The sequence below is a fragment of the Prunus persica genome, chromosome G5, assembly GCF_000346465.2.
Source record: "Prunus persica cultivar Lovell chromosome G5, Prunus_persica_NCBIv2, whole genome shotgun sequence".
Taxonomy (NCBI): Eukaryota; Viridiplantae; Streptophyta; class Magnoliopsida; order Rosales; family Rosaceae; genus Prunus; species Prunus persica.
In genome coordinates, this window is record NC_034013.1 from 11,834,505 (window position 1) to 11,858,156 (window position 23,652).

Here is a 23,652-nt window from a genome sequence, read left to right on the forward strand (position 1 = left end):
AGCAAATATTTATTAATATTGTACGCTTTTAATCTTAACGCCATATCATAAAATCTTGTTCGAGTACCACACAATAATTTCTTAACACATATCATAAAATCTTGTTCGAGTACCACACAATAATTTCTTAACAGGTGAGTTTTATATGCCTTCATGTGTCCAAAACCAGTTATGCGTATTGGTAAAATGGCAGTTGGGACCAGGTTGTTTATGTGGAAGGCCATTCTTGACACATCTTGGTCGGTAAGCCTCTTAAATTTTAGACCAGTGAGCTGTCGGGATCAGTGTCCTCCTCTTTAAATACATGACAAAGTGAGTAAATGAGCAATAATTTGGGCCAAGTACAATCTTCAAAATTTCAAACCCAAACAAACAAAAAATCAATTAATTCTCACTATGAAGAAAATCTTGTATTTAAGAAGAAATCAATGAAGAAAATCATTTTAGTCCTTTCCCTTGGGATCTAATCTGGCCCAAAATTGGTCGATTTCTAGCAAGATTGGGCTTTTCATCATGTCCAAAACTCGACCCAAAAAGAAATAAACTGCTTTTGGAAGTTCTTTATCTTTTGGTTCCTCCAACATAACATAACAGGCAGCATTGGAGGAAAAGAACAGAGAAAAGCTTGTACGTCCTTTTGTAGGCTTTGGAGTCGTGTTCTTGAAAAGGACTTGAGGGTTAATTTGTCATATCAAACTTGATTGTATTTGAAATTAGAGATGCAAAGTCGGCAGATTAGGCCATCCCCAATAATTGAGGCTCTAAATATGGTGGATAGAGTCTCATTTAACGCTCCGATGGAATATTACAGGCTCTAAATATATCTATCTCACAATGGGGGGCTCTATAAGTATTTTTTTTTATGATGTAATTTATTCTATGCATTAATTTTTGTTGTTGTTAACTTATTTTATTTTAGTGTATGTTTATGTTATATTAGTTTTTTTTTACGAGCATTTTTACTCAAAAAAATCAAAATTTGGAAAAGATTAAAGAGACAAAATTTGAAAGTAAACACAATAAAATGCTGAACAATGATACAGATTTGCTTTTGGTTAAAGTTGAAGATATCAAAGCAAAAAGAGACACAAAAAGCCACGCAGTCTCTGTCATTAGCCCATGACCTTATCATCCCATTCAAAGATTCCAAACCCATCAAATAATTCAACGACACAAACTCCTCCTTATAATGATCTCCATCTTTCTTCCATATTCGTTCATTTCAACACCCAAAAACCCTAGAGTTTACTTACACTACAATGGCTTTAGACACCCATGGCCAGCAGCAGAATCTGATCAAGCCACCCCATGTTGCCATTGTCCCAACTCCAGGCATAGGCCATCTCACTCCCCTCGTTGAGCTAGCCAAATTACTCCTCTTCCATCATAACTTCACCTTCACGTTCATCATCCCAAACGACGGGTTGCACTTGGCACCCCAAAAGAAACTCCTTGAAGCCCTCGACCCTCAGGCCATATCCTACATCTTCCTCCCTCCTGTGAGCTTCGATGACCTCCCTGACGACGTTATGGTCGAAACAAAAATCGCCCTCACCTTGACTCGGTCCCTCTCTGCTCTGCGCATCTCACTTATAGAACTAACCGAGTCAACTCGGCTGGTGGCACTTGTCGTTGATCTTTTTGGTGCCGATACCTTTGATGTGGCCAATGAACTCCACGTGCCCCCTTACATATTTTTCCCCTCTTCAGCTTTGGTTTTGTCGCTTGTACTTCATTTCCCACACCTTCACGAGACCACTACTTGTGAGTATAGGGACTTGCCTGAACCAATCCAACTTCCGGGTTGTGTTCCCCTTCACGGTCGAGATTTTATGGACCCAGTTCAAGACCGGTCCAATGAGGCCTATAAAGTTATGGTTCGGATGTGCAAGAAGTATAGGTCGGCTGCTGGGATTATGGTCAATAGCTTTGTAGACTTGGAACCGGGTGCTTTCAAGGCTTTCAAGGAACAAGGACAAGGTCTTCCACCGGTTTATCCGGTTGGACCAGTAATAAAGATCAGTTCAGCAGATGGGTTTGAAGGGAATGAGTGTTTGAGGTGGCTTGATAAGCAACCCAATGAGTCAGTGTTGTTTGTTTCATTTGGGAGTGGGGGGACTTTCTCACAAGAGCAAATGACTGAATTAGCCTTGGGACTTGAATTGAGTGGGCAGAGGTTTATCTGGGTTGTTAAGAGCCCAAATGAGACAGCTAAAAATGCAAATTATTTTAATGTCCAAGGCAGTGAGGACCCTTCTGGTTTTTTACCACATGGGTTTTTGGAGAGGACGAAAGAGGTAGGCCTAGTGGTCCCATCTTGGGCCCCACAAGTCCAAGTGCTGAGTCACCAATCAACGGGTGGGTTTTTGACTCATTGTGGATGGAACTCAACATTGGAGAGCATTGTGCATGGTGTGCCTTTGATTGCTTGGCCACTCTATGCAGAGCAAAGGATGAATAGGGCGCTCCTTGTTGATGGTTTGAAGGTTGCTTTGGGTGTTAAATTGAATGATAAGGGGATAGTGGAGAGCCAAGATATTGCTAAGTATGTTAGGGGCCTAATTGAAGGTGATGAAGGGAAATTGCTAAGGAACAAGATGAAAGGGTGTAAAGAGGCAGCCAAATTGGCTTTAAGTCAAGAAGGGTCTTCTACCAAGTCACTTGCTGAGGTGGCTCAGATATGGAAGGGCCTCAAGATCTAATCTAACCTAATGTGTCAATTAATAATGGTTTCATTACAGATTGAATGAACATATGTGGTTTCCTTGGCCTTTATCTGAATTGAAAATAATTTGTTATCTTTTCCCACTTCATTCTGTCATCAAAACATCACTTTCCATTACATGCATCGCTTTTAGATATGTACGTTTGATATGTAATTAACAAATAACTTGTAGCTCATCATGGTATTTATATTTGAGTTCTGACATAACATTCCAGGCAAAAGGCCCTATAGGCTTTAAAATTCATTTCCAGTGTCCAATTATTTCACTCCAGGTTGAACTCATCTCTTCCCAAGACAAAATGAACTTGAACTCCTGTCGACGGGCTGTGACGTTAACTTCAGAGATGGAATATGTGACTTAGATTAGGATATCTATTTTAATACGTGGCTTAGATTAGGATTATCTATTTTAATGTACGACTTTGACATGAAGAGATAGGCAAGCTACCGAACAAAACCACTTACGTTAACTTCATTCGTAGACTCATCTCTTGAAAAAAGTAGATGATCAATTAGTAGAGTAATTTTTGTCTGTTCATATATTCATTCCTCGACTCACCACGTGGTTTAGTTGTTTATGTTTTTTTCTTATATTCTTTTGTTTTATATAAATCTTTATTGTTATCTTCGGAGGTGCAGTTGGTCAAACATAATTTTCAAAAGCGAAACTTAAAAGACAAAAAAGAAAAAAAGAAAAAAAGGGGAAGAAGACAGTTTTGTCAATCGTAGGGAATTTGTACTTCCTAGCTATAATAATCCGATACATTTAACTTAGTTGATTTTGGTCTTTCGGAGGAAATACTATAATGAGCTTGGTGTGAAGCTTGGTTACTCTTCTAAGAATTTAAAATGATAAAAATATTGGTTGAAAATGTAGGGTATATTGGATTCGCTTTCTAGAGTGTTAAAAAGATTATTGTATAATACAAACACGAGTTAGGTCAGTTGGCAGCTCGACCCATTGCACCAAAGTGCAAGTACTCAATAGCGATCCTACATCAAGGGTAGGGTAGGCAGCTGCCTACCCCAAATTTTTTCACAAAAAACACACCTGCCTACCCCAAATTTTTTCACAAAAAAAAACCTATAACAAAAAACACACCCACTTTCTCCTTTTTTTTGTTTGGTACGAAAATTGCTTTCTTTATATTGGGATATTTCTCCCTCAAATGAAGCAGCCATTGCCATGTTGGTTTCTTTCTTCTTCAAAATTTTTTTTTCCTGGTTTTAAAGTTGTGTATAAACTCAACTAATTTCTCCCACCAAAACTTGTGAATAAACTCACCTAATTATTTGTACCAAATTGTCACATGATATTCCCACGAATCTATCAACAATTGCCACGAATCTTATCACATCATCGATGAGATAGTAATTTTTGTACGTTGATATGTTCATCATGTGCATTAACTATTCATTCGTAGACTTACCACGCGGTTTAGTTGTTCATGTTTTTTTCTTATATTTTTTGTTTTATATATGTTATCTTGGGATGGGATGGGAGGTACACTTGGCAGAGGATGTGGGGGGACTTTCTCACAAGAGCAAATGACTAAATTAGCCTTGGGACTATCAAATCAAACAATTGTCTTGGTCTCTGTCATGAAAATACCTTTAACACCCCTATCCGACGGTCTCCAAAATCCTCACTCCTGATCAACACCCCCATCCGACGGTCAACAAAAATCTTCCTTAAATACTTCGGCAACCCCACAAACCCCACACAAATTAAACCAACCATGGAATTAGACACCCAGCAAAAACTCAACCCACCCCATGTGGCCATCGTCCCCACTCCAGGACTGGGCCATCTCATTCCCCTCGTCGAGCTGGCCAAACGATTCGTCGTCCAACACAACTTCACTGTCACCTTCATCATTCCGAACGACGGGTCGTCCATGACCCCGCAAAAGCAAGTCCTCAAAGCCCTTAACCCTCAGTCCATATCCTCCACCTTTCTCCCTCCCGTAAACTTCGATGACCTCCCGGAGGACGCTCAGATTGAAGCACGAATCGTCCTCACCATGACTCGGTCCCTCTCCGCTCTACGCGACTCTGTCAAGGTCCTAGCTGAGTCAACTCGCCTAGTGGCACTTGTAGTCGACGTTTTTGGAGCGGACGCATTTGATGTGGCTAATGAATGCCATGTGGCGCCCTACATGTTTTGGTCAACGAACGCTATGGCTTTGTCTTTTGGCTTTTATTTGCCGTGGCTTGATGAGACCACTTCTTGTGCGTATAGGGACATGCCTAAACCGGTTCGTTTTCCAGGTTGCGTACCACTCCACGGTAGGGATTTTTTGGACCCGGTTCATGATAGGAGCAATCAAGGCTACAAATCCACACTTCAGATATGCAAGAAGTTCAAGTTGGCCTCAGGGATTATGGTAAACAGCTTTACAGATTTGGAACCTGAAATTTTTAAGGCTTTGAAGGAAGCCCGAACATCACAAGGGTTTCCACCGGTTTTCCCCATTGGACCGGTAATTAAACTCGATTCAGCCGGTGTATCAGATGGGGATCACAAGTGTTTGGGATGGCTAGACAGGCAGCCACGTGGGTCAGTGTTATTTGTAGCATTCGGGAGCGGTGGGACCCACTCACTTGAGCAGATGAAGGAGCTGGCTCTAGGGCTTGAAATGAGTGGGCAAAGGTTTCTTTGGGTTGTGAGGAGCCCAAATGAGACAGCTAAAAATGGTACTTATTTTAGTTCTTCTTCCACTGCCCAACAGAAGGACCCATTGGGTTTTTTGCCTGATGGGTTTTTGGAGAGGACCAAAGAGGTGGGCCTAGTGGTCCCATCTTGGGCCCCACAAGTCCATGTGCTGAGTCACGAGTCAACGGGTGGGTTTTTGACCCATTGTGGGTGGAACTCGACATTGGAGAGCATAGTGAACGGCGTGCCGATGATTGCTTGGCCGCTCTATGCAGAGCAATATATTAACGCAGTTTTGTTGGCTGATGATATAAAGATTGCATGGAGGGTCGAGATGAATGACAAGGGCATAGTGGAGGGCCAAGATATTGCCAGGTACGCAAGGGGATTAATTGAAGGGGATGAAGGGAGATTGCTGAGGAACAAGATGAAAGAGCTGAAAGAGGCAGCCAAAGTGGCCTTGAGCCAAGGAGGGTCGTCCACAGAATCACTGGCTGAGGTGGCTGAGATATGGAAGGGCCACAATTGAGATTGGGTTTTGGTTTCTTTCAATTTTTCTCGTATGTGTTCCAATGGAGATTGATGGGGAAGTTGCTCCAAAACAAGATGAAAGAGATCGAAGTTAAAGATGAAATGGCTTTGAGTGAAGAAGGGTCCTCTGCTCTGCTACATCACTTGTCCGTATCACTCAAATATGGAAGAATTAGAAACCTAAAGTGATTGATATAATGCGTCCATGCTTCACTTTACAAATTACAAATTTAATACACGACACTTGTGCGGTTTTCTTGCCTTTAGTAATGTTTGTCTTGTTTAATAAGGGTTAATAGTAACATGTTCATGTGTCTTGTTTAAAAAAAAAAAAATGATTCATCTATTAGTAGTCTTATAAAATATTTGATATCATTGTTGTTTCAAATATTCAAATACACGGGCCTTGTAAAATTATGTGATCCATCCATTTGTAGTCCTATATGATATTTGATGATTGTTGTTTTAATGATTACTATACGTTAAAGTCCGTTATATAATTCATTACTAGCACATAATACGATAACACCTAACCTAAATCCTAAATCCACACTCTAAACCTCGTTACCAGGTCCTTTTTTTTTTTAATTGAAAAATTCTATAATTGCTTTCATAATTCAGCTAAAAAAGTCACTAGCCACAAAAGGTCAATACAAACTAGACACAAAAAGGCCATTACAATAACGGAGCAGTCAAATATCAAAATTAAGAAAATTTGGTATGTCTCCACTAACGATAGGCAGGATCGAAGAAACTCTGGTATAGGCATCCCAACTAAGATTGCAAACTTAGAATAATAAAAAAGAAATAAAGCTTGAAAAAATCAAGCCATAACTATACAAATAAAACTCTCACCAAGGAGAGATGAAAAACTCTCACAAAAGGAGAGGTGAAAACTACACAGAGAACCCAAAGAGTCTCTGCAACTTATTCCAAACATAAAGACATTGCAAAAAAGATGGTGGTGGAGATTCGACGCCGAAATGCAGGTAAAGATCTGACGCTGAGCCGCAGCCACATGTAATGGTTATATGAAAATCATAACAAAACTAAGACAAATAGGGAAAACCCTTTGTCTCTGAAAATAGGGGGAAGAGGTGAAGAGGAAGAGAGGAACAGAAGAGGGGTGAGGGGGGAAGAACAATGGCTTACTCCCCCCTCAAAGTGGAAATGGCTCTAAGAGTGTTTTTTGGGACAAATGGGGCTAGGGTTTTATCTAATACCAACTTACAAAAGGTTATATGTGTAACAAGAAACCCACTCTTTCGTTACCAGGCCCTTAGTTTCAAGAAGATATTATACTTAACATGACTTGTTAATTAAATTCTAAGAAAACTCTTACATGTATGAGATTTTCTCTTTAAACCCCGCATTTCTCTTTGTTCACCCTAATATTTAAATCATTAAGCTATAAGTTTTATTATTGTGTAAAAAGACAAAAAAGTTCAACCAACTTAATACTTAACCCCAGTACATCTATACACACACGCCACCACTCTTCATATTAAGTTTTAGAAAAATACGAACTCTTATTGCCAAATTACTCTTCTCTTTAAAGATATAAAACATTGAGGAGCCTATCTCTTTAAAATATGTGTGAAGCTTACGGAAATGCTTGTTAATTGCTTGGCTGCAATGATCTTAGTCTCTTCCCTTTGTTGATTGCTTGGCTGTTGATTGCTTAGTTGTTCTAATTTTTTATTTACTTGACATATTATGTGCTCAAAAGTAAACAATAAATGATTACTGTACCTTCGTGTAAGTGAAATTTGTTCTTGCTGAGGTAAGTTGCACCTTCTTGTCTACAATGCAACTAAATATCTCCTCATTTAATTTCTAATTTAGAAATCTTTATTTGGTATAGGATCTCTTTCCATTGACAGTAAACAATATATTGTAATAGTTAGCGAGTTTGTCTGTCTTGCAGCAAGCACATGGACCTTCATCTTCTTCTCAAAAAATAGGGGTCTTCTTCATCTTTTCCCCCACTATTCAGTTTAGATATATGTTTTTTCTATAGTTTGTAGTAGAAAGATAGTGAGGTGTAAATAGAAAAACTCTTTTATTTTATTTTATTTTTCCAATTTGGGGGGTGTATTTAAGGGTAGTTTGAAAAGATAGTGGAGTTTTTTTAAAAATTATGAAAATTTAAATTAGAAATTAGGGTGAACTCAGAATATGAAATGAACAAAAAAAAATATGGAGTTTAAATAGAAAATCTTTACATGTATTAAGTTGTCATGACAGTTTGGACCCCAAAAAAAAAAAAAGACAAAGGTTCGTCATATAGAAATGGTGCCATTTCATCTAGAATTTTTAGAGGCTTTTGAAAGACATATTTCTGGGTGGACCCGTTCTGAGTCTAAACCGACCCGACTAAAACCCTGCCCCAACGTTTACCAAAACCCTACACGAAGAGGTTTTCGCTCCTCCCACCTCTGACCATCTTGGGCTCGAATTGGAGCTCCAGGGACTGTACGGACATGGAGAAACCTCTGGTGGCACTTGATAAAGGCACCACCTGCTCGTCGTGGAACTACTCCAGCCAGAGATTGGCCACTGGCTCAGTCGACGGAACGCTCGCCATCTTCGACACGCGCGACCCAGCTTCTTCCTCTTTCTCCTGCACTTCAAAATCGAAGGTCCCTAACTCCCGCCTGTTCCAATTATTTTCAAATATCAGGAATTGACACATTTCATTTTTTTTTTTTTCCGTTTAATTTTTCAATTCCACTTGAAAGCTTGTGTTTTTGTGTTTAAAAATATTGCAATTTTGTTTGTTTTAGGTGCATGAGGCTGCTGGCATTGTGAAAATTGTTTGGGTTCCTCCAGAGTATGGTGATGCAGTGGCATGTGTTTGCGCAGATGGAACTTTGTCTCTGTGGGAGGAGGCTGCTGAAGGTATTTTCCTTGAATTTGTTATCTTTTCTAACCCAGCTTCCACAATTATCAACTTCGAACTGAATCAGTCTAATTTAGCTTATGGGATACTGACGAAAAGTTTTTTTTATTTTTTTATTTTTTTACTGAGCATTGTATCTGATGAAAAATTAGGTTTTATTGTTGTCTAGATGCGCAACCTATTCAATGGAAGCTCTGCACAAGCTTTAAAAGTGGGTCCGCTCAACTGCTAGATACCCAATTTGGAGTCTCACCGTCAGGTTTAAAAATGGTTAGCTTTTATAGCTACTGTTCTGAAATCAAGTTTGGAAATGACAAATGTTTATTGTCGTACTAATTTTTTCATTCATTTCTTCTAATATCATTTAGGGTGCCATGAATATTCAGTTGGTGCCCTTGTAGAAAATCTGTGCAACATACTATGATCATCATTTGCCCTGTGAGAATGAAATGTCATGAACTGTAATTTGTTTCATTTTATAGGTTACTGCATATTCTGATGGCCATGTCAAGGTTTATGAGCTACTAGACCCCTTGGATCTGAAGAATTGGCAACTTCAGGTGATCATTTATCTGATTCAGTATAATAACATACTACAGCCTGGAAATAAGTCCTGTTGTTGTGTTATAGTATTATTATGCAGCCCAAATTAATGCTGAAATTTGCAAATTATGTTAGTTCTGTACAAAATTGAAACATTATAGGTAAATTCTAGTTTTATATCTTATAAGATTATTGGTGTTTTCCCCTTCATATAAAATGATACATTGTTCTCGTGCATATAAAAAAGACAACAGAGGTATATATATTTGAATGTCTATTTCCCTATTTTTTCATCTAGTTGTATGTTTTAGTGCCACGACTTAGAATGAATGGACCATGAGCTTGTGTTCTGTTGCTTGTTCTCTCTTATTTGTGGGTCTTTTTCTCTTGTACGCTCTCTTGTCATGGTTGTACCCTTTTACTTTTTATGACATCTCTCCAGTTGAACCATGATAAATCATCTCCTGTGCTATTAACTCCCTATATTATGCAGATACCAACTCCAAAGCCAACCTGCATAAAGCAGAAAGATTCATTACAGATTTTTACAGTTTGAAACTGCTCTGTAACCTTATCTTTTCATGATCTTTTTGCCCAGGCTGAATTTCAGAATGTTATTGATTCAGTGTCTACGTTTGGGAAAGCCATGTGCTTAGCTGCATCTATATCTTGGAATCCACAAAGAGGAGAGAGCCAGGAATCCAGCTTTGTTTTGGGTTTCAATTCAAACACACCACAACTTAATTCTTCCAAGGTATTCTAAATTCTGTTTAATCCTGTTTCCTAATCAATTATCATTAATTTTATGTGGCTTGTCTCCTTCAATACACAACTTTCTCTTTTCTGCAGTATATTTTGAAACCATGGTATCATTTCAGATCTAGAACCTAGGTCAACTTGTCAAAAATGATATTGTACATAATCTTATGATATTACTTTACAGGTATGGGAATTTGATCAGGCTCATCAAAGATGGCTCCCAGTTGCAGAGTTGGCTTTGCCTGGTGACAACAGTGATCAGGTCTATGCTGTTGCATGGGCACCAAACATTGGCAGGTAGGGAATTGTCTAATTGCTCATGCAAGCACTGATGAGCAATTGGTGGGAATCTGAAAATATTGTTTTCTGTCATCATATAAAATTCAAGGTTCTGCCTGTCTTAAAATTTGAAGGAAAAATGGCCTCATTCCATTTTATATTAGAGAGTAAAATTGTATAAATTTCATTCAGGCCCTATGAGGTAATTGCTGTTGCCACTGACAAGGGAATAGCAATATGGCATCTTGGATTAAACCCTGACTCAGATGGAAGGCTCTCATTGGAGAAGATTGCACAACTTTCAGGACACAACGGCGAGGTATCCATACTAACTATTGAAATTGTTATCGATCATTTCATTTTGGAGCACAAAATCCTTACTGTTAATCTGATCATGAAAAAGTGGAATTATAACCGTGTGTATGTTGGAGTGATACAATTGTGGAGCCTTAGTAGCACAGTGTGAATTATCTAATGAAAGCAAGGCTGTGAATCTTCCTAATTGATTAAAGTCCTTCATTTTATGATTAGGTCTGGCAGATGGAATGGGACATGAGTGGGATGACATTGGCGACCACCGGGAATGATGGGGCAGTACGGTTGTGGCAGTCTAATTTGAACGGCGTTTGGCATGAAGAGGCTACATTTGAACCCACTTCCTAGTCCCTTGCGACCTCTGTTGCTACATGTTAAAATGGCAAATTCTCTGTTTTACGAGAAAACACAGTTTGTAATCTCATGGTAACATGGTTGCCCTACTTAGTTTTAGATCACTAGGTTTAAGCACTGTGCGGCAAACCCAAGATCAGTAAGAAAGAAGATTTGTGATTGTAACTTTACACATTGGTTCAAATTTGAAATTTTGTTGGTGAATCTTTGTCAGCTTTGCGCTATCACCATTGTATTATGTATGCATGACAAAAAGTGACATGTCATTTTTATAGAAGCGAAAAAGTGGAAAACAAATGAAAATAAAGAAGAAGGGAATCACCAGTCAATTGACTCAATTATGAAAAATAGACTGAGAAAATAAAATTGAATGAAGATAATCGACAGCTATCTGGCCTTTCTTGTGTTTTGTTTTCTCGTTTTTATTGGTCCCTGAATTTGTTGAAATTCTTCATTCTCAAACCCTCAACTCAATTAATCAGTTAATGTAAGTCTTTAATCTTTTGATCCACACATCAATTTAGTCACTACCGGCAATACTTTCGTTAAAGTCTCAACCATCCAATATAAGTCATTGATTTCCGAATTTAGGAACTTTTAAAAGTGAACCATTTATTAAAAAAAACCCCTTTTTTTTATTTGGTTGGGCAAGGGTTGGGTTATGTTATCAACTATATTTTTTTTTTGGGTAAGTACCATGAGGTGTCCGGGTCAGTTTGCGCACACCTCGATTAATCCCCACTAGCGAAACTGAGCCTGCCGTTGACCACCAGGTGTTGAACTGTTGGGGCTCGAATTGGGGAGCAAACCCAGCTGAACCCCAAAGCCTTACCCAATGTCACCACCATGACTCTAATATTATAGTGCTCCATATGAGCATTATCATATAGAGCACCATAATATTAGAGAAGTGGTGGTGACATATCATATGGAGCACCATAATATTAGAGTTGTGGTGGTGACATTGGCAACTTTTTCTGGACTTGACAACTTGCAGAACAATTGACTAATGAGCACCTCATCCTCCTCTGTTTCTGACTCTGCGTGGATCACCTAGTTTTAACCATACATGGTGTTACATATGACTGGTTTGAAAATAATATTGATTCATCCGAACAAATAAGCAGGGCAACAACAATGGAGAAGAACAAAATTCCAAAGTTTGTGTTACAGGGGCTTCTGGATACATTGGTTGTTCCATTGTTTAAAAGCTTCTAGAGAAGGGCCATATTGTCCATACCACTTTGAGGAACTTGGGTCTCTCTCTCTCTCTCTCTCTCTCTCTCTCTCTCTCTCTCTCTCTCTCTCTCTCTCTCAGAGCAAGTTATTGCTCTTCCAGGCAGATACATATGATCCCAATGAATTTGAACCAGCCATTTAAGGGTGTAAGTTTGTTTTTCATGTGGCCACTCCAATGCAACATAACCCCAAAAGCTCTCAGGTCAGCCAGTCAGTCTCTCAACTTGAATATGCAGTACAAGGACACAGCTGAAGCTGCTGTTGCTGGGGTGAGGAACATTGCTGATTCTTGCATTCGATCAAACACCCGCTGATCGACACAGCAAGCATTTTTGCTTCGTCCACGAGGACAGAAGACGGGATTGGATTCGAACCCTGCTTGATGAATCATGTGGGACAGCTCTTGATGTCTCATTTACTAGTACTAGTGTTAGATTGTAGGGGAAACAAAGTGATTTTATTATATTTGATGGAAAATAGTACATAGCTTGATGTAGGCTAATTGGCCTCTTTAATTTTTTGGTTTATTGGCCATCACACTTGCTTAGATTAGTTTGGGCTATTTGGCCCTTACACTTAAATTGATGAGCTTTTTGGCTCCTCAACATATAGGGATGGCAACGGGTCGGGTAGGGGCCCGGTATGACAATACCATCTCCATTCCCGCTTCCGTCTTCGAACCCATCTCCGTTTATTAGGTTTCGGGGAATCCCCGTTTATTAGGTTTCGGGGAATCCCCGTTCCCGTCCCCATCGGGGGACTATTTCCCATACCCGTCCCGAATTCCCGATTTTTTTGTATAAAAAAATATTTATCATACATTTTAACATTATGTTTCATATTAAATTATCATTCAACACATCCAAATTAACTATAAAGTTCAACTCAACAATTCAAAATCATATCAATATGAAATTCCATAGAAAATTAGAAAAAATTAGGAGAGGGAAGTTAACTTAAGGTTAAACATAAATATTATAATGATATATTTATTTATTTAAATATAAACATATATATTTTCAGATCGAATTCAAAAATGAGGACGCCAATACCATCTCCTCTCCATATCGGCCCCTACCCGACCCGTTGCCATCCCTAATCCCTATCAACATAGCTTTATTTGGGTAGCTCTTGGCTCTATTAGTTTGGGAGTTCTTTTCAGGGGGCTCCACTTTGCTTGGGAAGGCTACAAGTCCTTTTACAGATGAGAGTTGCCGACACCACCAAGTCCACCGACTTGGCTTTTTATTTCCAGCCACATGTTTAAACGACATAGTTGGAGAACTTCTCCACAATTCTTTACTGCATACTTTCTTGGTTTTTCTGGAACATTCTTCGATCTTTAATTGTGTTAGCCAACATTCCCTTCAAGCTTATAGCACTTTCTTCAAGCTTCTAGATTTTTTATTTTATACAAATGTGTATTAATTTTAATAGCTACTGATTTTTTAATGGTACCTTTTCTTGCTCTCACTGTCTTACTCTCCAACTAATTAAGACTTAATTTGTAGTGCTCTATGATTAAAATTTTAATCACTGTGTTTGATTTTAATCTGGAAATGTGTTCAAGGACTATATCAAATCAAAGACATTAGCGGAGAAAGCAGTGTTGAGCTATAATGTTTTGATGGTGGTAAACTGGAAGTGGTAACACTTCCTTGTGGCTTGGTGGGAGGAGAAACTCTTCTTTCATATTTGCCTGGAAGCGTGGGAGTATTTCTATCACAACTTACTAGGGACTTGCCTTTTTACAATGCACTAAAATTACTGCAAGAAATTACCGGTTCGGTTCCTTGTACACATTGAAGATGTCTGCCAAGCGCATATCTTCAGCATGGAACATTCATCAATGAGAGGTAGATTCTGCTGTGCAGTTGCCAATCCCACTATCAAAGAAATTGCAATTTACTTCCAAGAAAACTACAAGGAATACAAGATGAAGATAGCAAAAGAGTAAGGGATCCAACCTAATTTTCAATCTTCATAACTTCTATGAAAAATATGTCTAGTTTTGAACCTTTGGCTCTGCCAATGTTCCCATTTTCATAGATTTTATGATTCTGAATTCCATTTCAGATTGACTCAAGGACCAGAAGAAGGAACCAAACGTGACTTTTACTAAGCTGGTGAAGGTGGGGTTTGAGTATAAGTACGGCATGAAGGATGTACTAGATGATAGTGTAGCATGTGGAAGGCTTTTCATTTGGAGCTCTTTTTCTCAGGTAATTTAATTAGCATCCCTGCATTATGTGGGGATAGATATACTGATATAAAAGCTTGCAGCATTTTTCATTGTAACGTTTATATATGAAAAGTTAGGCTACAGTAGAATAAAACCATACCCAGAAAAAAGGACATGTACAACTTAAGTGGTAATGTACTTTCATATTCAGTGAACTAAAATAAGTGTAATTGGGTCAGGCTTGGCTTAGCTTCCGAGTCCGCCAACCAAACTTTAGTGGACCATGTAGACTTCAACTCTTGTGATGAGAAGAATGATATGTGATCTTGTTGTGTGGACGAAAGACATTCCGCGTAAGCATCAATTGACAAAAGGAGTAACACTCAATGATCACATCTTTTCTTTTTGGGGGACCAATTATAAAATGGGCACGCACCCAGATAGCATTCACTGAAAAAAGACAAAGGGCAACAATGGAGAAGAACAAAATTTCTAGAGTTTGTGTTACAGGGGGTGCCGGATTCATTGGTTGTTCGCTTGTTAAAAAGCTCCTAGAGCAGGGCCATACTGTCCATGCCACTCTGAGGAACTTGGGTCTCTCTCTCTCTCTCTCTCTCTCTCTCTCTCTCTCTCTCTCTCTCTCTCTCTCTCTCTCTCTCTCTCTGTGCGCATCTGTTATGCATGCTTGTATTTTAACCCTCTTATGGTATCTTTTTACTCCATATGTGCTGCAGAGGATGCATCCAAAGTAGGCCTTCTCAAGTCCCTCCCTAATGCAGACACCAAATTGTTGCTTTTCCAAGCTGACATATATGACCCCAATGAGTTTCAACCAGCCATCCAAGGATGTGAGTTTGTTTTTCACGTGGCCACTCCGATGCAGCATAACAACCAAAGCTCTCAGGTTACACACTCATACTAGCTATAACATATGGGATTGGACTTAATTAGTCTAATATCATGTTTGTAGGACAATATGTTCAAACAAAAGGGCTGGGATAACTTAGTCCAATTAGTACAATCTTGAACAACAATCCAATTCATTCTCAGGCGCGAAATGAAGCCTTGGTTTTCTTTCTTGTGTGATGGTTTGATTATTGAAATCTGGTGCTTGACAGTTTGAGAATTTGAACATACATGCAGTACAAGGACACAGCTGAAGCTGCTGTTGCTGGGGTGAGGATTATTGCCGAGTCTTGCATTCGCTCACAGACCGTTAAGCGACTCATCTACACTGCAAGCATCCTTGCTGCGTCACCAAGGAGAGAAGATGGGGTTGGATTCAAACCCTGCCTTGATGAATCATGTTGGACATCTCTTGATGTCTCACCTACTTATTCAACTGAATTTTCAATGGTACCTCTTCTTGTTCTGTCTATGAAACTGGCTATTGAAATCAACCTTGTGTTTGATTTATTAATATTAATCCTTATGTTTGATTTTTAATATGGAAATGTGCTCAAGGGGTATATCATATCAAAGACATTAGCAGAGAGAGCAGTGCTGAGCTATAATGACATTGATAATGGTAAACTGGAAGTGGTAACACTTCCTTGTGGCTTGGTGGGAGGAGAAACTCTTCTTTCATATTTGTCTGGAAGCGTGGGAGTAGTTATATCACAACTTACCGGGGACTCGTTTGGTTACAATTCATTAAAATTGATGCAAGAAGTTAACGGTTCGGTTCCTCTTGTACACATTGAAGATGTTTGCCAAGCACATATCTTCTGCATGGAACAACCATCCATGAGAGGTAGATTCTGCTGCGCAGTTTCCAGTCTGAACATCAAAGAAATTGCGAGCTACTTCCAAGAAAATTACCCAGAACACAAAATAGCAAAAGAGTAAGGATCCAACTTAATTTCATTTTTTGAAAGATTTCCTTACTTTTGAACTTTTAACTCCAGCAATTTTATCCGTTTTCTTCGATCATGAATGTGTGAATTCATTTCAGATTCATTGAAGGACCAGAAGAAGGAAGCAAATGTGACTTCAGTAAGCTGATGAAGATGGGTTTTGAGTATAAGTATGGCGTCAAGAATATACTAGATGACAGTGTAGAAAGTGGACGGAGGTTAAGTAGGAGCTCTCATTCTCAACTAATTTAACCTTTTGTTTTGATCAGAACTAAAGTAATGTAATTTGTGTCACTGCATTATGTGGGGATGGATATACTCGATACAAGCTTTGCAGCGTTCATCATACATCTATATAATCATCTCTCAATTGTAAATAAAACAAATTGCAGTACAAGTGAACTTCTAAAAAAAGCAAGAGCAAGTTTAATAGCTAAAACCAAACCAAGAACGGACATGAGCATCTTAGATGCAATTACTGCTGAATGTTGTGTTCCTCTTCACATTCTAGCAACATTTGCACTACTGAATCCATTGTTGGTCTTTTGTTCCTATCTTCCTCCACACAGGAAATACCAATCTCAACCATCTTTGCTGCTTGGTTCCTGCTGAATTGCCCTTCCAATCTTGGATCCAACATATCCTCCATCCATTGATCTTCCCCACATTGAATCTTCCTTTTGGCTACCTTGACAAACCTCTTCAGCTCTGCTTCCTCCCCGTCAGAATTCTCCACCACCCGATTCGAAAATCGAATGCCCTTCAATATCTCTAGAAGCACCACTCCGTAACTGTAAACATCCACTTTTGCAGTGATTGAAAGGTTCAAAGCCCACTCCGGGGCCATATACCCTTTTGTTCCTCGAATGTGAGAGGATACTGAATTGAGGCCACCTCTCTGGGATAACTTCGCCAGGCCAAAATCTGCAATTTTTGGTTCAAAATTACTGTCTAGGAGTATATTTTCAGGCTTCACATCACAATGAATAACCCATTCTAGACACTCATGGTGAAGATAGGCTAAACCTTTAGCAATCCCTAGTGCAATTTTAAATCTCTCTTTCCATCCAAGGAAATTTGGGGGGAACAAATGCTTGTCCAATGATCCGTTTTCAACATACTCAGAGATTAGAAGTCTCTGTTTATCTTCCGAACAGAATCCCCATGTTCTCAGTAGGTTCATGTGATTGACTTTCACAATTGTGCTTACTTCTGCCCAAAATACTTGTTCTCCTTTATAAATATCTGCCAATTTCTTGATAGCTACCACTCTTTCATCTGACAGAACACCCTTATATACAACCCCGGAAGCCCCTCTTCCCAGCTCTTCTTTAAAGTTTTTGGTTGCCTTCTTGAGCTCAGCATAGAGGAACATTCTGAATTGACTTGAAAGCAAAGCATATCCATCTTCTTGGGGAGGTGCCGCACCATGTGATCTTCTGAAAAGTAACCACCAACCTGATAATATGAAGAGAAATTCGACTGCACCAATTGCAGAAGCAAAAGAATACAGATATATCCATCTCTCCCTTTTACTGGTACTGGTGTGAGTAGTTGACACATTGATCCTGCACGTATTAAAGACATTAGGATTTGTGGGTGGTGACGTATCCACACTCTGAGGCAGCCTTAAGTAAATACTGCCCGGAATATTTGGAGACACGTACCCATTGAAGAGAGCACCTTTTGTGTAACAACTGTCTTCCCTATAGCTAAATGCTTGACAACGGCAATCCTCCAAGCACTGTTTTCTGCAACGGAGAAAAGAAATGGATTCATAATAAATGAGATCAAATCCATAGAAATCTGCATGCTGAATCTGCATGAATTTCCATTGCTGGGACTGTGAGCATGTAGGCTGGAATTTAGGCTTGCAACCCTTGTGCCAGTCAGTTGTATCAGCTACCTCATATCCCCGAGGGCATGAGCACTTGCCCCTCTGATGTATAGACACAAATCCCATTTCTTCCACAGATCCCATGCACCTTGCACTGCTGCGTAAGAGCTTGCCAGGTGATCACCCATGATTCTGTTGAACCACTGAGACTATAAAGTCTCAGGTTTCCATCGTAATCCATCGTTAACCGCCTTTTTACTCTCATACCCATGTCAAAAGCACTGAACTTCAAGTCATCACTTGAGACAAAATTTCCCATTTCATCAAAACCAGCAATTCTGCTAGTGTTGTAGTTTGTTCTACCATTAGCAAGTACTCTGTTACTAGGATTAGGCCAATATACGCTTGTCATATCCGGACCATCATAAATCAACCTCAAAACATTGTCATTATCAAAATAAAAACTATAGTAGCCAGTACCGAAGTTCCCTTTTCCCAACATAGATATTAGCTTCATGCTCTTTGTAAAGGGTTGATTTGGGAGGAGAGTATCAGTGGGAAAATCAAAGCTTTGCCAGAGAGTTTTACCTTGTGAGTCTTTCAAAACAAGGTTGCCAGAATTCAAAAGCTCTGCCCTTTCAGCACCACCAGTGGGAGTGGAGGTACTGCTCTCCCAGACAATTGTGCCATCCACATCTCTCAAGACCATGGAGCCATCTCGACTCAGTGAAACTCTGGACCCCATGCCATTGACTGGTCTTTCTCTGTTAGCCATCCAGACGACGGTTCTGTCCTTAGAATTTGTGAACCATATGGAGAACCAATAGGCGTTTGTGCCCACCCCAAAGAACCCACATGTGAAAGACTTATCTGGGGAGATTAGGAAATCAGAATCATCTTCCACTGAAAGAGAAGAGCCTCTTTCCAAACTGTTCCTGGTTTTTGCAGTTGCAAAACAGTAGAAAAATAGAGTGGTGACTAAAATGAGAAAACATTTTGGAGAGAGAACAGGCCGGTAGCATCCCATTGTTGGACTTGGAGTTGAAGTTTGGTTTCGAAGTCTTTTATTGGACTTGGAGTTGAAACATGGGACTACCATATGTTGGAAAGTAACAACTAAAAATGAAAAGCACAATGGTTGTTAAGTAAAGTGGCCGGTGGTCTTTGTGTGCAGCACATTCTCACAAGCTTGTCACATTCACATTTGCAGCAGTTTCTTTGAACTTGCTTGCAACAGTGTTTGATTTTTCTTCCACCATTCACTTTCTACGAAGACTTTGGTGTTTCCTGTGAAAGGAATATGAGTGTGTCTACATTTTATGCATCTCATTCAAGTTGAAGTACATAAGCAAGCAAGAGTAGTAACTCTTCAGTATATTAGAGTATTTCTTTCATCAAATACTTGTTTCTTTCTTTGCGTCTTGGTCCCAATGTCTTTGAGAGTAAAAACTGATAAGTGTGATAAAGTTTGTAAACTCAATACCAACAATATATAATATAGTACAATAATACAAGACAACGAGGTCTTGCTCAGTGAAAAAAGTCATTAACTTGTAGACCAATCTCAGGTTCGAATCCCCATGACACCTTGATAGTGTGTGTATGTGAGAAACCCCCTATCTCCTTGCAGTTTAGACTACGTTTTCTATTTTATATATATAATACAAGCCACTGCCCAGCTTGGCTTTGGCCCCTATATGTTTTCCAAGTGTAATGTAACCCTGACTGACTATCCTGCTCCCAACGTTTCAATTTCCAAATTTTCATCCAAGCATGTTTTTATGGTTTACTTGTTATGAAAGAAATGGAAATATTTGCAATTCAGCTATGGCTATGATATGAGCACGCGACTATTTGAAAGAGTATAGCATTCTCTTTTTTTCTTTTTCTTTTTAAATTTATAAATGACTTGGATTCTTTCCTCGGGGCTAATCATTATTCAATAGAAGAAAGGACACTTCACGGTTAGGCATTATCATACCTGGTGTTACGCACCATCTTGAACACAGAGAAAAATATGACCCAAAAAATGAAAGAATAATTTATGTGAAAAATTTGAGATACTACAATGGATAAGTAGAAGTTCGTGGGATGAGAATCCAATCCAATCTTAGTCCAAAGATAAACTAATTCAATAAAGTCCCAGTTTTGAACAACAATCCAATCCAATCCAATCTTACTTTCAGCCTGCGAAATGAAGCCTTAGGAATCCTTGTCTAAATGTGTCAAGGGACCATTAAGTCCTACTAACATAAAAAGTGCAAACAGGCAGTGGCCAGCAATAGATATTTGCCCTATGATATAACACAAGATGATTTATCAACACTAAATCATTATGTTTGATCTTTAAGCAGCGAAGAATGGTACTAGAATAAAACCAAAACCAAGAAAAACGACATGTAGAGTTTAAATGCATGACATAAGCTAATTTACTCTCATGTTTTGTGAACCAAAATAAGTGTAATTAGGTCAAGACAGTGGCTTACCTACCGGGTCGGCTCCCGGTTGGCTTCAACTTTGGTGATGTTGTCAAGTACCAGCTATTTTCATATGTTGACGAAAGGCATTCCTAGCATCAATTGACAAAAGGGTCAGCATCAATTGCATATGTTTTTCTGTTTTTTGTGTTTTGTTTGTTTTTGTGTGTGTCTATGACATTGGTAAGTTTTGCTGGACTTCTTGGCAATAGCTGGTTAGGACCCATATATTCTGTATGACATGTTTCCCAAATCAAAGGCAACAATGGAGAAGAACAAAATTTCTAGAGTTTGTGTAACAGGGGCTGCTGGATTCATTGGCTATTCGCTTGTTAAAAAACTCCTAGAGCAGGGCCATACTGTCCATGCCACTCTGAGGAACTTAGGTTGCTCTCTCTCTCTCTCTCTCTCTCTCTCTCTCTCTCTCTCCCTCTCTTTCTCTCTCTCTCTCTCCCTATGAAACTGCTATGTATGCTTGTATTTTATCTGCACAACCCTCTTATCTGTACTATGTATGGTCTCCATATATGATGCAGATGATGCATCCAAAGTAGGCCTTCTCAAGTCCCTCCCTAATGCAGACAGCAAATTGTTGCTGTTCCAAGCTGACATATATGACCCCAATGAGTTTCAACCCGCCATCCAAGGGTGTGAGTTTGTCTTTCATGTGGCCACTCCAAAGCAGCATGTCAACCAAAGCTCTCAGGTCAGGCACTCGTACTTTTTAGGCAAGATAACAATCCAATTCAATCATGCTCGCCAAATGAAGCCTTGGTTGTTTGATAGTTTGATTATTGAAAGCTGGTGCATGACAGTTTGAGAATTTGAACATATATGTAGTACAAGGACACAGTTGAAGCTGCTGTTGCTGGGGTTAGGACCATTGCTGAATCTTGCATTAGCTCACAGACCGTTAAGCGACTCATCTACACTGCAAGCATGCTAGCTGTGTCACCGAGGAGAGACGACGGGGTTGGATTCAAACCCTGCCTTGATGAATCATGTTGGACACCTCTTGATGTCTCATTTACTTATGCCACTGATTTTTCAATGGTACCTCTTCTTGCTTGTGAATGAAATTAGGTCTTAATGTTTCATTAATTAAAATTAATCTTTATGTATGATTTTAATCTGGAAATGTGCTCAAGGGGTATATCATATCAAAGACATTAGCAGAGAGAGCAGTGCTGAGCTATAATGACATTGATAATGGTAAACTGGAAGTGGTAACGCTTCCTTGTGGCTTGGTGGGAGGAGAAACTCTTCTGTCATATTTGGCTACTAGTGTGGGAGTACTTATATCACAACTTACTGGGGACTCTTTTGGTTACAATGGATTAAAATTGATGCAAGAAGTTAACGGTTCGGTTCCTCTTGTACACATTGAAGATGTCTGCCAAGCACATATCTTCTGCATGGAACAACCATCCATGAGAGGTAGATTCTGCTGTGCAGTTGCCAGTCCGAATATCAACGAAATTGCGAGCTACTTCCAAGAAAATTATTCAGAACACAAGATAGCAAAAGAGTATCGATCCTACTGAATTTCATTTTTTTTATGACAGATTTCCACTACTTTTAATTTTTAACTCCAGAATTTTACTCATTTTCTTTGATCATGAATGTGTCAATTCATCACAGATTCACTGAAAGCATCGAAAGACTAGAAGAAGGAAGCAAATGTGACTTCAGTAAGCTGATGAAGATGGGTTTTGAGTACAGGTATAGCATGAAGAATATACTAGATGACAGTGCAACAAGTGGAAGGAGGTTAACTAGGAGCTCTTTTTCTCAACTTATTTAACTCTTTGTTTTGATCAAAACACAACTAGATGTAATTTGTTCATCATGCATCTGCATAATCATGGCTCAATTGCAAATAATTCAAATTGCAGTACAAGTAAACTTTTAAAAAGGCAATAGCAAGTTTAATAGCTAAAACCAAACAAAGAATGAACATCAGCAGCTTAGATGCAATTACATCTGAATGTTGGGTTCCTCTTCATATTCTAGCAACATTTGCACTACTAAATCCCTTGGTCTTATGTTCCTATCTTCCTCCACACAGGACATACAAATCTCAACCATCTTTGCTGCTTGGTTCCTGCTGAACACCCCTTCCAATCTTGGATCCAACATATCCTCTATCCATTCATCTTCCCCACTTTGAATTTTTCTTTTCAGGCTTCACATCACAATGAATAACCCATTCTAGACACTCATGGTGAAGATAGGATAAACCTTTAGCAATCCTTAGTGCAATTTTAAACCTCTCTTTCCATCCAAGGAAATTTGGGGGGAACAAATGCTTGTCTAATGGTTTGCTTTCAACATACTCAAGAGAAGAGAACTCTGTGTTTATCTTCAGAACAGAATTCCCATGTTCTCACCAGGTTCATGTGATTGACTTTCACAATTGTGCTTACTTCTGCCCAAAATACTTCTCCTTTATAAATATCTGCTAATTTCTTGACAGCTACCACTCTTTTATCTGCCAGAACACCCTTATATACAACCCCGGAAGCCCCTCTTCCCAGCTCTTCTTTAAAGTTTTTGGTTGCCTTCTCGAGCTTAGCATAGAGATACATTCTGAATTGACTTGAAAGCAAATCATATCCATCTTCTAGAAACAAGCTTAAACTGAATAGACTTGCAATAGGGTTCATCATAATTAGGGGTGGTTGCGGTTCGGTAACCGCGAATTTTTACTCAAACCGCAAACCGATCGACTATTTGCGGTTTGGTGATTTTTGAAACCGCAAACCGACCGTGTTTTGCGGTTTACCGCATTGCGGTAAACCGCAAAAATGCGGTCGGTTACAGCTAATTTGCGGTTTAAAACCGCAAATTCTCAAGCATTCACAAAAATATAAATTTACAACCTAAATAAATAAATACACAACCTTAATTTCTCAAGCATATATAAATTCACAATCGATTCCAATTCTCAAGCATTCACAACCTAAGAAAATTAAAGTTACAATTCCAAACATTCCA

At 39.1% G+C, this 23,652-nt stretch overlaps 5 protein-coding genes and 2 pseudogenes across 5 annotated transcripts; 6 read left to right on the plus strand and 1 right to left on the minus strand.

Moving 5' to 3' along the window:
- On the plus strand, positions 1,145–2,842 carry LOC18776868 (hydroquinone glucosyltransferase). The gene has a single exon (XM_007210026.2). It carries the CDS (start codon positions 1,260–1,262, stop codon positions 2,700–2,702), a length of 1,443 nt encoding a protein of 480 aa, XP_007210088.2. The 5' UTR covers positions 1,145–1,259; the 3' UTR covers positions 2,703–2,842.
- LOC18776911 (hydroquinone glucosyltransferase) lies at positions 4,171–6,336 on the plus strand. The gene has a single exon (XM_007208711.2). The coding sequence runs from the start codon at positions 4,465–4,467 to the stop codon at positions 5,908–5,910; it is 1,446 nt and encodes a 481-aa protein (XP_007208773.1). The 5' UTR covers positions 4,171–4,464; the 3' UTR covers positions 5,911–6,336.
- On the plus strand, positions 8,068–11,287 carry LOC18775657 (protein SEH1). Its single transcript, XM_007209291.2, has 8 exons — positions 8,068–8,554; positions 8,699–8,813; positions 8,984–9,084; positions 9,297–9,374; positions 9,956–10,111; positions 10,301–10,413; positions 10,588–10,714; positions 10,927–11,287. The coding sequence occupies exons 1-8, from the start codon at positions 8,396–8,398 to the stop codon at positions 11,056–11,058; spliced, it is 981 nt and encodes a 326-aa protein (XP_007209353.1). The 5' UTR covers positions 8,068–8,395; the 3' UTR covers positions 11,059–11,287.
- LOC109949348 lies at positions 11,993–14,831 on the plus strand (annotated as a pseudogene).
- LOC18776217 (anthocyanidin reductase ((2S)-flavan-3-ol-forming)) lies at positions 14,908–16,689 on the plus strand. The gene is made up of 5 exons (XM_020564894.1): positions 14,908–15,079; positions 15,220–15,389; positions 15,629–15,841; positions 15,950–16,329; positions 16,440–16,689. Exons 1-5 carry the CDS (start codon positions 14,959–14,961, stop codon positions 16,591–16,593), a joined length of 1,038 nt encoding a protein of 345 aa, XP_020420483.1. The 5' UTR covers positions 14,908–14,958; the 3' UTR covers positions 16,594–16,689.
- LOC18777814 lies at positions 16,796–19,294 on the minus strand (annotated as a pseudogene).
- On the plus strand, positions 20,884–23,321 carry LOC18776825 (anthocyanidin reductase ((2S)-flavan-3-ol-forming)). The gene is made up of 5 exons (XM_007209935.2): positions 20,884–21,041; positions 21,192–21,361; positions 21,496–21,708; positions 21,804–22,183; positions 22,297–23,321. The coding sequence occupies exons 1-5, from the start codon at positions 20,897–20,899 to the stop codon at positions 22,457–22,459; spliced, it is 1,071 nt and encodes a 356-aa protein (XP_007209997.2). The 5' UTR covers positions 20,884–20,896; the 3' UTR covers positions 22,460–23,321.

Bases quoted from the DNA above. Each gene is read 5' to 3' on its own strand.
- LOC18776868 (XM_007210026.2), top strand. From the start codon at position 1,260: ATGGCTTTAGACACCCATGGCCAGCAGCAGAATCTGATCAAGCCACCC.
- LOC18776911 (XM_007208711.2), top strand. From the start codon at position 4,465: ATGGAATTAGACACCCAGCAAAAACTCAACCCACCCCATGTGGCCATC.
- LOC18775657 (XM_007209291.2), top strand. From the start codon at position 8,396: ATGGAGAAACCTCTGGTGGCACTTGATAAAGGCACCACCTGCTCGTCG. The intron at 9,375-9,955 runs GTGATCATTTAT...CTTTTTGCCCAG, and splicing joins TGAAGAATTGGCAACTTCAG to GCTGAATTTCAGAATGTTAT. The intron at 10,414-10,587 runs GTAGGGAATTGT...AATTTCATTCAG, and splicing joins TGGGCACCAAACATTGGCAG to GCCCTATGAGGTAATTGCTG.
- LOC18776217 (XM_020564894.1), top strand. From the start codon at position 14,959: ATGGAGAAGAACAAAATTTCTAGAGTTTGTGTTACAGGGGGTGCCGGA. The intron at 15,390-15,628 runs GTTACACACTCA...ACATACATGCAG, and splicing joins ATAACAACCAAAGCTCTCAG to TACAAGGACACAGCTGAAGC. The intron at 16,330-16,439 runs GTAAGGATCCAA...AATTCATTTCAG, and splicing joins GAACACAAAATAGCAAAAGA to ATTCATTGAAGGACCAGAAG.
- LOC18776825 (XM_007209935.2), top strand. From the start codon at position 20,897: ATGTTTCCCAAATCAAAGGCAACAATGGAGAAGAACAAAATTTCTAGA. The intron at 21,362-21,495 runs GTCAGGCACTCG...ACATATATGTAG, and splicing joins ATGTCAACCAAAGCTCTCAG to TACAAGGACACAGTTGAAGC. The intron at 22,184-22,296 runs GTATCGATCCTA...AATTCATCACAG, and splicing joins GAACACAAGATAGCAAAAGA to ATTCACTGAAAGCATCGAAA.